Below are 13,607 nucleotides of genomic sequence, written 5' to 3'. Positions count from 1 at the left end.
GTTGACTGCTACAAAACCGCTGCTGACCGCCCCTTCCTCCGGGTCAGCTGTACCCGCGCCGGAATGATCGTCGGACAAGACTTTCTCCCCGATGTGAGAAAGGACAGGAGGCGTTTTGCCCCGACTAAAATTAAAAAAAAAAAACAATTAAGCAATGAGAGCCTGCGTTACACCATGTTTATGTGCTTCTCTAGATCACAGATTTTAATGTGGGACTGGAATATCTGCTGCAATAAATGAGGGTTCAGCATATAGGATAATAGTATGACAAACAATTAAGCAATGAGAGCCTGCGTTACACCATGGTTTATGTGCTTCTCTATATCACAGATTTTCATGTGGGACTGGACCGTATCTGCTGCAATAAATGATGGTTCAGCATATAGGATAATAGTATGATATATTTGAAGCACTAACCAGGACTCAAGGAAGCGCTCAAGAGTAGGCTTGGGTTCAGGTGCAAGTCTCCTTTCAAACGCCAAACTCTGACTCTGACGCATCTTCCGGAGCAGCGGCACAGCTCGGTCCAAGTACAGCGTCTCGGATCGTACTCGCCTTGGAGAACTCTGCGCGGAGCCAGCAGGGCTTTGGTTGCCCTGGTTCTGACTATGCTCTTCCTCGGTCACCACCTGAAAAATAAAAAAATAAGTAACCCGCAAAATGATGTCCTTGCAACACATGCGAGGATATCAACCAACCAACCAACCAGCGCACAACTAACCTTCCGGATCACTGGCTCGACATGCTTCCGGGTTTGAATGCGGTCCATTTCATCCCATATGGCTCTTGCGGGAACGGACGCAGGGGGGATAGGAGGACAGTTGTCGGCGTCACTGAAGCGCTCTCCGAGCATGAGGACATCCTCTGTGTTCTCCCTCTGCAATTCCACCGGCAGCACTGAGGCATTGGCCATGCTTTAGAAAGAGAGAGCGAGAGAACACAAAACAGAGAGGGAAGGTCACTCTCGAGAGCAAAAAAACCTTCCAGTTCTACAGTGGGAAAAATGTGAAGGAATAACAACATCATGACTGTGCATGCATATGTGTACCCCAAGTGAGCTGGTGTGAGGCGGGTGAGCTCCTGGCCGGTCGGTGGCGCCGCAGCTGCGGTCAGCATGTCCTCCGAGTCGCATTTCTCCCAGTCGTAGGGATCATTGTGCAGCACATTGTGGCTTTTCATAGAGCAGTCAAACAGTGACATCAGCAGCTGTCACGGGGGAAAGGAGGGGGGGAGGACATACGCGTCAGCATTTTGGCAGTCGAGAGAGAACCAAACATGATAATGCAAACGTGAGCTCATGGCCAACCTCATAGTCGGGTTTGGTATAGTAGTCCAGGCTGAGGATGTGATCCAGGAATGCGCTAAACTCAGATGGTAAGTGATTAAGCATGAGGCGGTGGTCGTATGCTTCTTTGAGATTTCCGACTTGTTCCTGTTGGAGAGGAGGATTCAAATACAATTGAGACACATAGAGGCGACACACGCTTTTACAAAGATAATAACGTTACATTTTTCAGCAGGGTACCTAATGCGTTGGCAGGTGAACATTCGTATTGTACGTTAGCGGATGCGCATACTGTACCTTGTCTTTAAATTTCCTCCATGGGAGTTGACCAGACATGAATTCAACCAACATGTAGAAGAGGGACCATAGATCGTCGTGACGACCAATTTCCTGCAGAGTCAGAAAAAAAAAAAAAATCACACACCAAATGAAAACAGACAATGCATACAGCCTACCACAAATGATTTTCAAAATCTTTGCATATTTGTTCAAATGATGCTAACCTTGTCACACGTTCAATGAAATGAGTTTACTGTCTTAAACCTTTCTAATTTTTTTTAGGCTTCCCTCTGCATTGAACATCCCCTAGACCAGTTTCTACCTCCTTGGTGGAGGTAACGAAAGACAACACACGGGGGGAAATGTCTAGTCACCTTATTTTTATGAGTATTGATTGAAGCATATCGCACAGTTCCTCTGAAGCCAGCCACAGACCGAGGCTAGAAAAAAAAAAGTTGTTCCAAGCACATTTGAGATTCCTTTATGCATTGTGGTATGAAAACCTTTTTAATAGTCGAGATTTTATTTTGACAGGTGGACTCGCAAATCAGTTCTGAGGGTACTTACAGGACGGAGTTCCTGGTTGGAGGTCATGTACTGTCGGGCCAAACCAAAGTCCAGCATGTAGCAGCACCTGCAAGTACTTGCTAGTCTTCCCATTGCAAAGTTAGCCTGTGAATGACATAAAAGAAAGTTCAAGGGCCGGTTATAAATAGTAAAATTTGGAATATGAAAATACAGTAAACGACTTCAGGTAGCTGTTGTCTTACTGGTTTAATGTCGCGGTGCAGGAAGCCCACTGAATGAATGCTTTCAATGCCCTGTAAAATCTGCTTGCCGAGCCTCAGAGTCGTCGACACTGAGAACGTACCGCGGGCCCTGCTTCTCCGCAGATCGGCCAGGTTCCTCCCCTTTGGACAATTACAACATAGAGTCGTGATAACATTCATTAGTCCTGTTTTAAAATACAAGTACAGTGGAATTAAAATAGTATTTTTCAACAGACTGTGTGGAACCTGTCAGGCACAACACTAGGAAACTAGGTTTTGCATCGGAAGTGAAGGCCAAACGCAAGAATATTTCGAATACTTTTCCAAGCATTTGAAGCACTTTACAACTTTGGAAATGTTTGATTATAGACTGTACTTTATACCAAAATGCAAGCATTCTTCAAACACAATGTTAATATTAAAGTCTTGCGTAACTCATGGGAACCTTGTGAAGAGCCTACCTGGAGTTCCATCACCACATAGTTGAAGCGTTCGTTTCGGCCAGCGCTGACAAAGCGACACACATTATCTTTGCCTGTTGGAAAAAAAAAATACTAATAAAATTAAATATAAAGGGGTGGACGGTTGCATTCAAGGCTATATCCTGAACTCTTTTCGTGTACTTGAAGATACACATTAATAAAAACAAGTCGCACACAGTCAAAGTTTTCTTTTTTTTAAGAGTATGATTTATATCAATATCCGTAACAATTTTCTTATCTTATCTTGTATTATTGACGTATTGATCCAGATATCACGTTGCAAGCAACTAATCATCATGCAGTTGCTTCATATGCATTATTTTCTAACCTTTTACTCTACTTGAAAGCACAAGTTTGTGCTCTTGTGCACTAATGTACCGTACTTTTTTTTTCCTACCTGAGGATTAGCAACTGACTTCATGTCTTACAATTCATGAGGCACACTTTTTGCACTTCAACATCCATTCTACATGTTTCATGCTTTTGTCATCATTATATTTAGGTGCGGTGAATGCAAAGAGGCACACCCTTGATTCCTCGACACTGCATCTTCAAGCACTGGAAGCAGATTTTTGTTTGCGCGGCAAAGTGTCACTCACCCTGCAGCTTCCTCAACACGACTGCCTCTGTCCTCTGCACCGGTTTGGGGTGTGTGGCAGACTCCACCTTCATTGCAACGGTGGCCTGGCTCAGTAGGTCCAGGACCTCGTAGACCTCCCCGAAGCCACCTCCGCCAATCTTTCTGACCTGCGGAGCAGTTTTACATCAGGTCGCAGGCATGCAGGAGCCTATCTCAGTTGTCTTTCGGCAGTTGAAAATCTCATTGTTTTGTTGTAATACAGATTAATTTACTGCTTGTTTTTGTTTTCAAAAAAAATAATCACATATTAAATTTCAATAGCAATACTGAGGGGGCTGGGGGCATCGCAATTCGATTATTTTCTCAAAATTGTTCGGTTCCATTGTAAAGTCACATTTAAAATACACATTCAAATAGAAACCCCAAGTGGTACATAATCATAAAATAAGAAAACGAGCAAATAAAGGTAAGTCAGTGTCTTCTTTTACCGTGAGATGAAATATTCGAACAAAAAATGTCAGTAAAAAAAAACAAAATATTTGTGACAACCTGTTCACATTACCATAATATGAAAATTATTGCTCTGTGTATCTTATGCTTAAATAAGAAGGGTTACCTCTAGTTAGCTCTAAAGTGTATCTTATGCTTAAATAAATAGTAAAGGGTACCTCTAGTTAGCTCTTACCACTCTCCATCTGTCCCTGACCACATCTGCCGTTGACAGGATGTCTGTATGCTCTCCACTCATGGTGAGTGCTCTCTGCTGCAGTCAGAAGCTGACATCAGTGGCACCAACCCATCACTGCAAACAATCAATTCACTCCTTAAACCACATTAGCTGACACCGGCAGTTGTGATAGGTAAGGTTATACACTGCACATACCTTCATGTCTTTAATTCGTGTATTTTAAAGTGGGATTTCGGAGACTTTAAATTGATTGTGCATGACATTCAAATCTGGAGCTAGCCAGCGGTTAGCAGCTAGCTTTAGCCGATTTTAACTGCAGCCTAAAGCATAATGATAAGAACAGTGGATAGGTATGGTTAGTAAAAAATAGATAGGTATGAGAGAGCTGCAAGGCAGAAAATAAACGAGGCGGTGCTCAACGCCAGCTAGCATGTTTACTCCGCGGTGGCTAAGCAGCGAGCCCCCGCGATCTCGTCCCCGCGTTACCTCGTTCGGTTGCACCGGTGGGACTCCGGGAAAGAGCCTCCATGGGCCCTTTCTCGACGGCCACGTCATTCCTACGGTTCCTTTATCGTGCGGATGAAGGGACGGCGATGGGGGGCATTGTCGAAAACGTGAGCTGAGCTAGCCAGCTGATAATGGCCACAGCCGCCGCTTACAGGGGTAACGGTGACGTCATAAAAGCTCCTGAATGAGCCGCAGAATCACCATGGCAACCATCTCCCCCGCCCCACCTACAGTACAACACAATCACGTAGGCTTTTTTTTCGCACACAAACTGAATTTGCACAAATAGTCAGGCTAAACAGGCTGTTTATTGGTGGGTATTCATGCTGAAGAATTGTAAACGTTATGCAGTATTCATGACGACGTCCAAATGTTACAAAAACAAAATTAATTGAAGAGGCATGTTCGGTTTTTCCAACCAGTGTTCCCCAATTCCTTTACGCACACGATCTACATTTTAAACCTCTCATAACACGCCACCAAATAAAATGTTCACAAAAAGTTGATACTGTATTGAAATTTGCTTGTCACCATCTGTAACTGACATCGATTGGATCAATCTATAGGTGTATTATTTTGTAGTAAATACAATTTATGAATTTTTTGGAAATATATTTACAGTATTTAGCAAATACGTTTCCAACAACTGTCCACCCGACTTATACTGTCAAATATTTTTTAAAATAATATTTATTTGCATCGTTTCTCCTCATTGAAACCATCACGTGATACACAAACACAAGGCGTGAGGAAACGTTTGTTCTCGAGGACCACATTTGATTTTCATGAACTACATATAGTGATAAGCACACACTTAAACAAAAATTAAACATGGCCAAGTTTCAATTCTAATTCTAATACATTTCAGTCCCTGTATTCATACTATTTGTGCGATTTTTGAGGTTTAAAATTGGTGGCTTGACTCAATAGAGCTTGGGAAACGCTGCAATGACCGAAATATTGACGCGGCTCCGCCCGCTTCGGGCTAAGCGGTGCAACAAAACGAGCGTACGAGGATGCAATGGGCGGGGCTAAGGCTGCAGGTTGGAAAACAGGATAAGCTCTGATCTGTTTGTGGGTGAGGCGCTGTGTGGCGTTCTTCGCTACTTTTTTTGCACCAATTTCTGTCCATTTACACACCTTTTTTTTAAACCGTAGCATTCCGTGCGTTATGTTGCGCGACTTTCGATCAACGGCGCACTCTAACCGCGCCACGTTCCAACGTGCGGAAATCGCAGCGTTTCCACACGCTGTGGCTGCGCGAGACTGAAAAGTCGGCCGAGCGGGGGAGAGAAAAGTTGCGGACTTCCAGGAAAAGCACGATTTCGCGGATACAATGTGGAACATTGTGACTACGACGTGAACGAGCGGTTGCAGCAAATCGGTTTCGAGGATTTCACCCGTGTGGACTCGCCCGTTCGCCATATTTCCGCGCCTGGAAACTCCGGGTGAAAGTTACGAGACAGCGAGAGTTATGACATTTGTGGCGCACAATCCCTTCATGGAACTGCATGACTTTGATCGCCACCAAATGGACTCTTCGGGGCCGGGCATGGAAAACCAACGGTGTCATTCATAAGGTATTACATTCTACATTGTGGCTTGTGTGTTGCATAATCGCCCCAGTGCTTCCAATGCTTCCTTATTGTTGCTTTTTCAACAGCCACCAGCGGCAATAAGCTCGAGTGCACGATCACCTTCATTTCCTGTATTTCTAGTTCGGCCAAATAGAGGCTATGCTGTCCAAGGGCCTCCCCGTTGCTGCTGACTGAATCAGAATGTCATTTTTTTTGCCGGACAGAAACATTACAATGTTTGGATTGTTGACTTTTAAGCGTGCATGCTCTTTGACCTTTATGCCTGGGCCTCCATTTTCCTATTTACTTTCTGCTTTTCTCCGGGGGTAAATAAAGTGTCATGTTTTTAAAGGTGCGGCACCCTAAAGAGGATGTGAAGAAAAGGCTTCAAACTTGAGTTGAGATTCTACACTTCCTTTCGGATTGATCCTTCCACATGCCATCTGAGTACAAAAGGCAAGCGCAGGAAGTAAAAGCCCACTACGAGACGCGGACGTCAAGATCTTCTCGCCATGAGTCTTCCTCCTCAAATGAGTACTGACAAGAGCAGCAAGCATCGGGCAGTGGCGGCAATGAAAGAGCCCTTGCAGCATTCAGGGGAGGTTTATTACGGACTAGGTCCTCCGTCTTTGGAGTCAATCCAGAGTGACTCAGCTGGCAGCTCTGGTGTATACAACCCAGAGAAAGGGCCTCAGGTTCTCCCTCCTTATCAGCAGGTGGCCCCGGTAAAGTGGGTGCACCAGGACTCCTTACAAGCTCCCAGCTGGCCTCAGGAAGCTCCTGTGCCAGGTTGGAGCCAGAACTTTGGGGCGTATATGGGTGGCGTGAACGCCCGAGGGCAAATGGCATTCCATAAGGTAGTCCACGACCCTCTTCAGATGGGCAGCGAAAATCAGCAGGTTTACAGAGATTCACCCCGGGCTCCAGCTCAGGCCAGGGGGCTGGAATGGGAGCAGCATGCCATGCAGCAGGCCCAGCTGCAGGCCTATCAGCACAAAAGCGTGGAGCTGCAGGGTGCGGCCCACGTGCCTGCTCACAACATGCAGGGCTCCATCCTGCAGCCCTTCCAGACAACGTTCAACAAGCAGCAGTTCTCGCAGGGATACTACTCGGTTTACCCGGGCAACAAGGGAATGCAGGGCTTGCCTTACGGCGAGCAGCCCAAAACGCAACAGCAACAACAACAGCTGCTTCACCACATGCAGCAGCAGCAGTTGCAACAGCAGCAGCAGTTGCAGAAACAGCACCAACTACAGCTGCAGCAGCAACTTCAACAACAGCAGCAGCAGCAACAGCAACAGCAGCAAATGCAACAGCAACAAATGCAGCATATGCAACAACAGTATCATCAACAACAGCAGCAGCAGCAGCAGCAGCTACATGAGCGACAGCAACAAATGCACAAAATGCATCAGCAGCAGCAAGGACAAAACATCCCCCAGCAGCAGGACACGCAACCTCCTAATTTCGTCACCTATCAGCCTTCGGAACCCTGTCCGCCTGATGTCGTGTCCAAAAAGGAAGCAGCGCCGATAGCAGAGCCGCCAAACGAAGTCCAACCTGAGCCATACCCCTTGGAACCTTCGGACGCAACGCCGGCCATCCCGAGACGCTCGCGCCGCATTTCCAGAGACGGCGAGTCCCCGTTGGCCCCGCCTTCGACCAACATGTGGCCTCAAGCACCCAAAGAAAGCTCCCAGAATGGAGTATCTGTGCAGCAGGTTGCACCGCCAGGGGACGCCGCAGCCGCGACGGGGGGTGTCATCCAGAGCACCCGGAGGAAACGGAGGGCGTCCAAGGAGATCAACCTGGAGACTCTTGCCCAGAAGGCGTCCGAGATGCCCTCCATGCCTGAATCGCTGTCGGCTTGCAAAACTGAGGTTAAAAATCCTTGACTACATCACTTCTGTTTTTTGACCGTTTATCACGCTGTATTTCCACATTACTAAGACATGCATTATAGCTTCATCGAAGGCTTTACTTTTGTCTGTTTGCACCCTGTGATTGGCTAGTGACCAATTCAGGGTGTACCCTAGTTCACAATGCTTTGGTTTAAAAAAAAAAAATCCCTTATCACATGTATATTTAATATACTTGTTAATTAGCAACCTGTCAAATGTAAGTTTGTCCAACATGCAGTGAGTTAGAGTGACAAAAGGCAAGCTGTAGGTTAGGTTTAAAGAGGAAGAACTCCCTAGTTCAGCGTTGAACTTCCTCCCAAGTCTTTCATCACCACTTTCTTGGTTTTGTTTATTCCGAGTTTTGCAGTCCCCTGTGCCAACTTGCCTATGACACTTCTCAAAGCATTTGTGCAGAAAAGCAGCCGTGATAGTGCTCAAACTGACAACAACATTGGGTCAGTTTAATAACTTCCAATATATAGTATATCCGCATATATCGAGCAGTATATTTTAAAAAAAAAAACATTTTAAATAACAAAGCCTTTTCACACTAAATTGCACGTAGAAAAAAAATCTATCTAGGCACTGAATGATTGCTAATCATGCTCAGGAATAGTTTGTATTAGTCTGGAACTGCATTGCGCTCTATTCTGACTCTCACAAAGGTGTCTGAGGAAAGCAATTTTCCTTTCTTTGACGCAGTCTTTGTAAAAGGCCGACATTTCCAATTGGTTCTCATGAGATGTTGCATGTGGCCTCTTTAATGTCTCAGTTAATTGTCTTGTAGCTGAGCATTCATACCTTACGTGTTGACATTGCCAGTGGAGCACCCGCTTGTATTTTCTCCCTTGCAGCTTCCCTAACTGACCGCAATAATGAGTAAATTTCACTCGCATCGACTGGGTGCAGGTATACGATTTATGGGAGTGCAAGTCATTGTGCTGTTGCACACAAGTGCGCGGTGGCCGCTGCGTGTCTGCACACCTCCACATTCCTCAGGCTCCCGCTCAGCCATTGAGAACTCCAAGGGAGGGGCCGGCCTGAACAGTTGCACTGCCTCGTTGCCCGGAACGCACCGAAATGCTTTCGCTTTGCCGTTCACAACGCACATTTGACCGCCGGGCCGATCCTGCCGTCTTTTGATTCAAAATGAAGCATTTCATGAGTCAGTTAATAATTCATGACAAGTCTGTAGCAGTTATCTTGTGCTTTTTATGTGGGAGTGAACGTGGAGCATATGCTTTGCTTTTAGAGTACTTGGACATGAAAAAGTTATGTTTGTACTGGTTCTGAAAATATATTCCTCATAATTAATTGCTAAAAAAAAAACCAATACTGTTTAGTTATGTTTGTACTGGTTCTGAAAATATATTCCTCAGCATAATTAATTGCTAAAAAAAAACACAATACTGTTATTTGAATTAACTTTTTTTGGCATACATTCTCCAAAAAGTGTAATATAAGCCACAAATTCCTCAAAATAGTTTTGTCACATCCTTGTCATTGGGTCTGAAAACCAAAATACATTTGGAATTCTTCTGTGATTAAAAATGGTTGATTGTTGTCTGTATAATACATTTTGCTTTGCTTCTGTTCCACAACAGGGAGACGTTCCTCGAGGCAAACACGCCACCATGGTCCCTTTAATCATGCCTGTGTCAGTGCCAGTTCACAGGCTTCCACTACCCGGTCACAGCGCGCCGGCACACGGACGAGCGGGCCAGGCCGAGCGGCCCTCGGTGACGTCTGACTGCAAACCGTCCGTCATCGTGGCTCGCCGCAGATCTCTCAGAAACTCGGTGACAGACAACTTTGAGCAGGTTGCTTCTTGGAGGACTTAAGATTTAGCTTTGCTTTTGCACATTTAGAGCAGGATCGAATGTCACATATTTGGCATGCTTATTTGATTGGCTGAATGGCATCAATTGTTCCAGCTATTTGGGGAAATACACTACATGTGGTACCAGAGTGTTTGTTTTCACGCCAGATCCGTAAATTCTCTTCTTGCTCACTCTAGGACGGAGAGAATGATCCCGGACTGGACGACGAAGGAAAAACCAAACAAAAGCGCAGACCCCGGCCCGAGCCTCTCATCATCCCTCCGCCCAGACCTTCCACGCTGATCCCGGCGTCCGTTTACTCCAGCATCACCGCCTACCAAAGCAACCTGCGCTCCCCCGTGCGCTTGCCAGACAACCCGCTCGCCTTGCCCCCCTATACGCCCCCGCCCATCCTATCCCCCGTACGAGAAGGCTCGGGACTCTACTTCTCCACTTTCCTCACCAACTTTGCCGTGAGCAACCAGATCCTCCCGCCGCTTGCGACGCCCAAGACGGCCACCAGAAGCCTCCTGCGCTCCAGTAAGTCCTCCGCCCAGTCTTGTGTGGGTCTGGGAAACCATTTGAGTTTCGATCGGACCTTAAGACGAATATCAAGGACATCAAATTAACACTAAAGCTTTCCATTGTGTGGGAGTTTTGGAGCAACCTGGCGCCATCCAATTCACCACATACTGTATCTTATTTTGTTTCTGTTTTGTTTTGGGTTTTTTTTTTTTCTCCAGCAAGTTCAGACATCACACCGCCGGTTCTGCCCTTGATCACTGACGCCACGCCTGTCAGCCTCGAGCCGTAAGCTGGATTTTCACACGCAAAGCCTCGAGGCGGCCGCCACCGCGCCAGCGTCTCACCCACCGCTTCCGTTTGCGTGCAGGCGCATCAACATCGGGCAGCCGTACCAAGCGGAAATTCCCGAGTTGCGACACCAGCCTTTGGCTCAGTTTGACCCGCACAAGGCCGACTTGGTTTGGCTTCCTTTGCATGATGGCCAGCTTGAACAGAGAGACGCGGAGAGTGGTTCGTCGCTTTCGTAGAATGTTGTTTTCACTTGTTCTGGATCGCCATCTGCCCACTCACTCACATCCTCTTCTTCCTCCGCCTCCTCCTCCTCCTCATCCTCATGTTGTCCTTTCTAGTGGAGAACCTGATGAACATGGCTTGTTCCAGTGTGCTCAGCGGAGGAGGAACCAACCAGGAGCTGGCTCTGCATTGTTTACATGAAAGTGGAGGCGATTTCATTGTGAGTTGATAATTGTCGCAGCGATTTATCGATTGTATTTGCGCTCTGACCCCTGAAAATGGAGGGCACAATGCCATCATAATGTCAGCTACTTCAACATGCAAACGTCTTAGAGTTTGTATTTGATTTCCTGCAGTATTTGGAGTTTTATGGGGTTTGTTTTGTTTAGGAGACCCTCCGACGTTTACTGCATCAGGGTCCAATCTTCCCGAAAGGCCATCAACTGGCAGATTATCACTACTCAGGTTAGTTGTGTCAGATGCGTTTACGACTTGCTGACTCTTCAGTACTACTTTGAGATACAATATTTTGAATTTGTATTTAGTTTACACATTATAGTCCGTCAAGGGGAAATTCAACTCGCAGTCCAATAAATACTTTGAGTTTCTTGAAATCCTGGGACATTGTTTCTGAAAAAAATAAACCTGCTGACAGTGATCCGATACGTTGTGATTACGTAACAGCAATGACGTCATTAAAGTTTGGCCTGAGTGGTGTTTGAAGATTGCTTTTTTGTTTGACTAATGGGTGGAACGATGCAGGCCTCTTGATAGGAATCCATGAGCGATGATTCTAAATCGAGCCAAAGTCTTCAGGGAGTGCAAGTGTTTAGTTTCACTTCAACTTGGGCTCTGTTGAAACCACGCCCATAACTGCCAAAATGAGGGTAGAAATCGGATGCTGGAAGTAGCAAAGGAGACCCTCATTTTTTGTTTCTCCCCTAAACATTAGTGTCGTCATTCCGCCGATTTCACTTTCATGACACTTCCCCACGGGATTTTCTTGCAGGCGCCGATCGGTGGAGTGCTGAGGAAAAGCATTACTTCAACAAAGGGATGTCTGCCTATTGCAAGGATTTCATCTTGGTGCAGAAGCTGGTGCGCCTCTTCACTTTTGCCCACACAAGTTGACAAGTTGCCATTTTTTTCTGCCGATAGTGAATGGATGGTGACAGAAAGTCTTCACGGGTGTTATTTTCCTTTTCAGGTGCAGACCAAAACAGTGGCCCAGTGTGTTGAGTTCTACTACACGTACAAAAAGCAAGTCAAGATCGCCCGCAATGGGATTTTGACCTACGGCCCTTCAAACTCGCCTGTGGATAAATACACAGAGGCTGTGGTGGACATTAAGGTAGAAATTGCTTTGCCTTTTCACTTTTTGGGAGGCGCATGGAATAAGTCGTTTATTCAAGAACATGTACATAGATGGCAGTTTTACTCGATCCAATGATTTACTGTAATGCTCTCGCGTGTGGGCAAGGAGAGATTTCTATTTTATATGACATCACCGAAAATGAGTCTTTTAAAAGTCGTCACCTTTGGACCTACTTTGTGACTCTTTTGTGATTCCTTAGAGCTCTCAGCAATCTAAACCCACGCACCTGCACACGGACGACAAGAAGGAGCTTTCGTCTGAGCAGCAGAACAACCAGCAAGCAATGGTAGCGCAGTTACTTCAGGCTCATGACTATGTGAGTGTTGGACTGGTAGCGTGAATTGGTCGTGAAATAATGTGTTCATATTTCATGTAAAGATCGATATTAGAATCCAAGCATTCTATTTCTGGTCTCAAAATCCAATATAATTTTTTACAAGAAGGGAATTTTATTTACCACAGCTAACTATGACTAAATAAGGTTTTCCGATTAAAAGGACAACATTTGGATAAGGACAGCAGTTATTGCTAGGAAGAGATCCTCTTTCATATTTTGTGCAGTCTTCTCAACAATGACAAAGCAACTTGTTCTCCAGGCGGGTACTATGCTGGTGGTCAAAGAGCCAGAGAACGTTGTCAAGGATGCTGCCTACACATCAGGTCCGCACAGGCCTCGCAACGACACTGCAGCAAAGAAGACAAAAGCGCCAGTCAAGCCCACTCCAGATCCTGACGCAGTATTTCCATGCAAGAAGTGCGGCAGGTACGACCAAAGCCGTCGCAGAAAGTCCACTTTGGTTAACATTAAGCGTGGGACTCCGTGTCCTGACTGTTGTTCCGGTGTGCGTCAGGGTGTTCAACAAAGTGAAGAGTCGCAGCGCCCACATGAAGAGCCACGCCGAGCAAGAGAAGAAAGCCGCGGCTCTGCGCCAACGGGCGGCGGAGGAGCAGGCGGCGGCGGCGGCAGCGGCGGCTGCCCAAGCCCGCAAGGAAGCCTTGTTAGCGGTAGCGGCGGCGGCATCCCACCAAGGCGGGAACGGAGCCGAGACCCAGGGGGAGCCCAGCAGCCAGGAGGACTCGTCAGAGGCGGAGGAGGACGACAACGACGAGGACTGGCGCTGAGACCAAACTGGAATTTGCGGCTCAATGGATTTGAAGGGATGGACGAAAATGATCAACGAGAGCAGAAAAAGCACAAAAGAAATCTTTTAAGTCTTCCTGTGTAACTCTTGCACTCCTCTCCTGGCTGATATTTAAAAAAAAAAAAAAAAAAAAAAGGTTTATATTCAACAACCAGGGCACCCC

General features: G+C 46.2%; 2 protein-coding genes across 5 annotated transcripts in view; one reads left to right on the top strand and one right to left on the bottom strand.

The window, feature by feature from the left end:
- Positions 1-5,175, bottom strand: part of LOC109508007 (tau-tubulin kinase 2-like) — a 7,674-nt gene extending 2,499 nt beyond the window's left edge. Inside the window, exons 1-14 of the mRNA XM_019857790.1 lie at positions 4,571-5,175; positions 4,280-4,404; positions 4,082-4,198; positions 3,416-3,563; positions 2,796-2,869; positions 2,335-2,475; positions 2,132-2,236; positions 1,939-2,004; positions 1,583-1,675; positions 1,307-1,432; positions 1,049-1,206; positions 722-914; positions 418-629; positions 13-124 (exon numbers count right to left, since the gene is read on the bottom strand). Of these exons, the coding sequence (XP_019713349.1) occupies positions 13-124; positions 418-629; positions 722-914; positions 1,049-1,206; positions 1,307-1,432; positions 1,583-1,675; positions 1,939-2,004; positions 2,132-2,236; positions 2,335-2,475; positions 2,796-2,869; positions 3,416-3,563; positions 4,082-4,144 (1,491 nt within the window). The 5' untranslated portion in view covers positions 4,145-4,198; positions 4,280-4,404; positions 4,571-5,175. The remainder of the gene's footprint in view (positions 1-12; positions 125-417; positions 630-721; positions 915-1,048; positions 1,207-1,306; positions 1,433-1,582; positions 1,676-1,938; positions 2,005-2,131; positions 2,237-2,334; positions 2,476-2,795; positions 2,870-3,415; positions 3,564-4,081; positions 4,199-4,279; positions 4,405-4,570) is intronic.
- Positions 5,176-5,607: 432 nt separating this feature from the next.
- Positions 5,608-13,553, top strand: mideasa (mitotic deacetylase associated SANT domain protein a). Of its 4 annotated transcripts, XM_019857828.1 has the most exons (14): positions 5,611-6,171; positions 6,521-7,343; positions 7,446-8,048; positions 9,674-9,889; positions 10,087-10,429; positions 10,633-10,699; positions 10,782-10,924; positions 11,044-11,147; positions 11,317-11,392; positions 11,937-12,025; positions 12,135-12,278; positions 12,502-12,618; positions 12,899-13,065; positions 13,154-13,553. In XM_019857828.1, the coding sequence occupies exons 2-14, from the start codon at positions 6,681-6,683 to the stop codon at positions 13,422-13,424; spliced, it is 3,003 nt and encodes a 1,000-aa protein (XP_019713387.1). In that variant the 5' UTR covers positions 5,611-6,171; positions 6,521-6,680; the 3' UTR covers positions 13,425-13,553. The 4 variants fall into 4 exon arrangements, with proteins under 4 accessions (XP_019713388.1, XP_019713384.1, XP_019713387.1 ...); XM_019857825.1 differs by having other exon boundaries at positions 5,610-6,171; positions 6,521-8,048; XM_019857826.1 differs by having other exon boundaries at positions 6,521-8,048; positions 9,674-9,868.
- Positions 13,554-13,607: the final 54 nt, after the last annotated feature.

The sequence above is a fragment of the Hippocampus comes genome, unplaced genomic scaffold (assembly GCF_001891065.2).
Source record: "Hippocampus comes isolate QL1 unplaced genomic scaffold, H_comes_QL1_v1.1 scaffold154, whole genome shotgun sequence".
In the NCBI taxonomy this organism is placed as follows: domain Eukaryota; kingdom Metazoa; phylum Chordata; class Actinopteri; order Syngnathiformes; family Syngnathidae; genus Hippocampus; species Hippocampus comes.
Note: the sequence above shows the minus strand (reverse complement) of the source record. Positions and strands in the feature narration are given on the sequence as shown.

Coding starts and splice junctions, on each gene's coding strand:
- mideasa (XM_019857825.1), top strand. CDS start 6,681: ATGAGTCTTCCTCCTCAAATGAGTACTGACAAGAGCAGCAAGCATCGG. Junction 10,430..10,632: donor CAGAAGCCTCCTGCGCTCCA/GTAAGTCCTCCG, acceptor TTTTTTCTCCAG/CAAGTTCAGACATCACACCG. Junction 11,393..11,936: donor GGCAGATTATCACTACTCAG/GTTAGTTGTGTC, acceptor ATTTTCTTGCAG/GCGCCGATCGGTGGAGTGCT.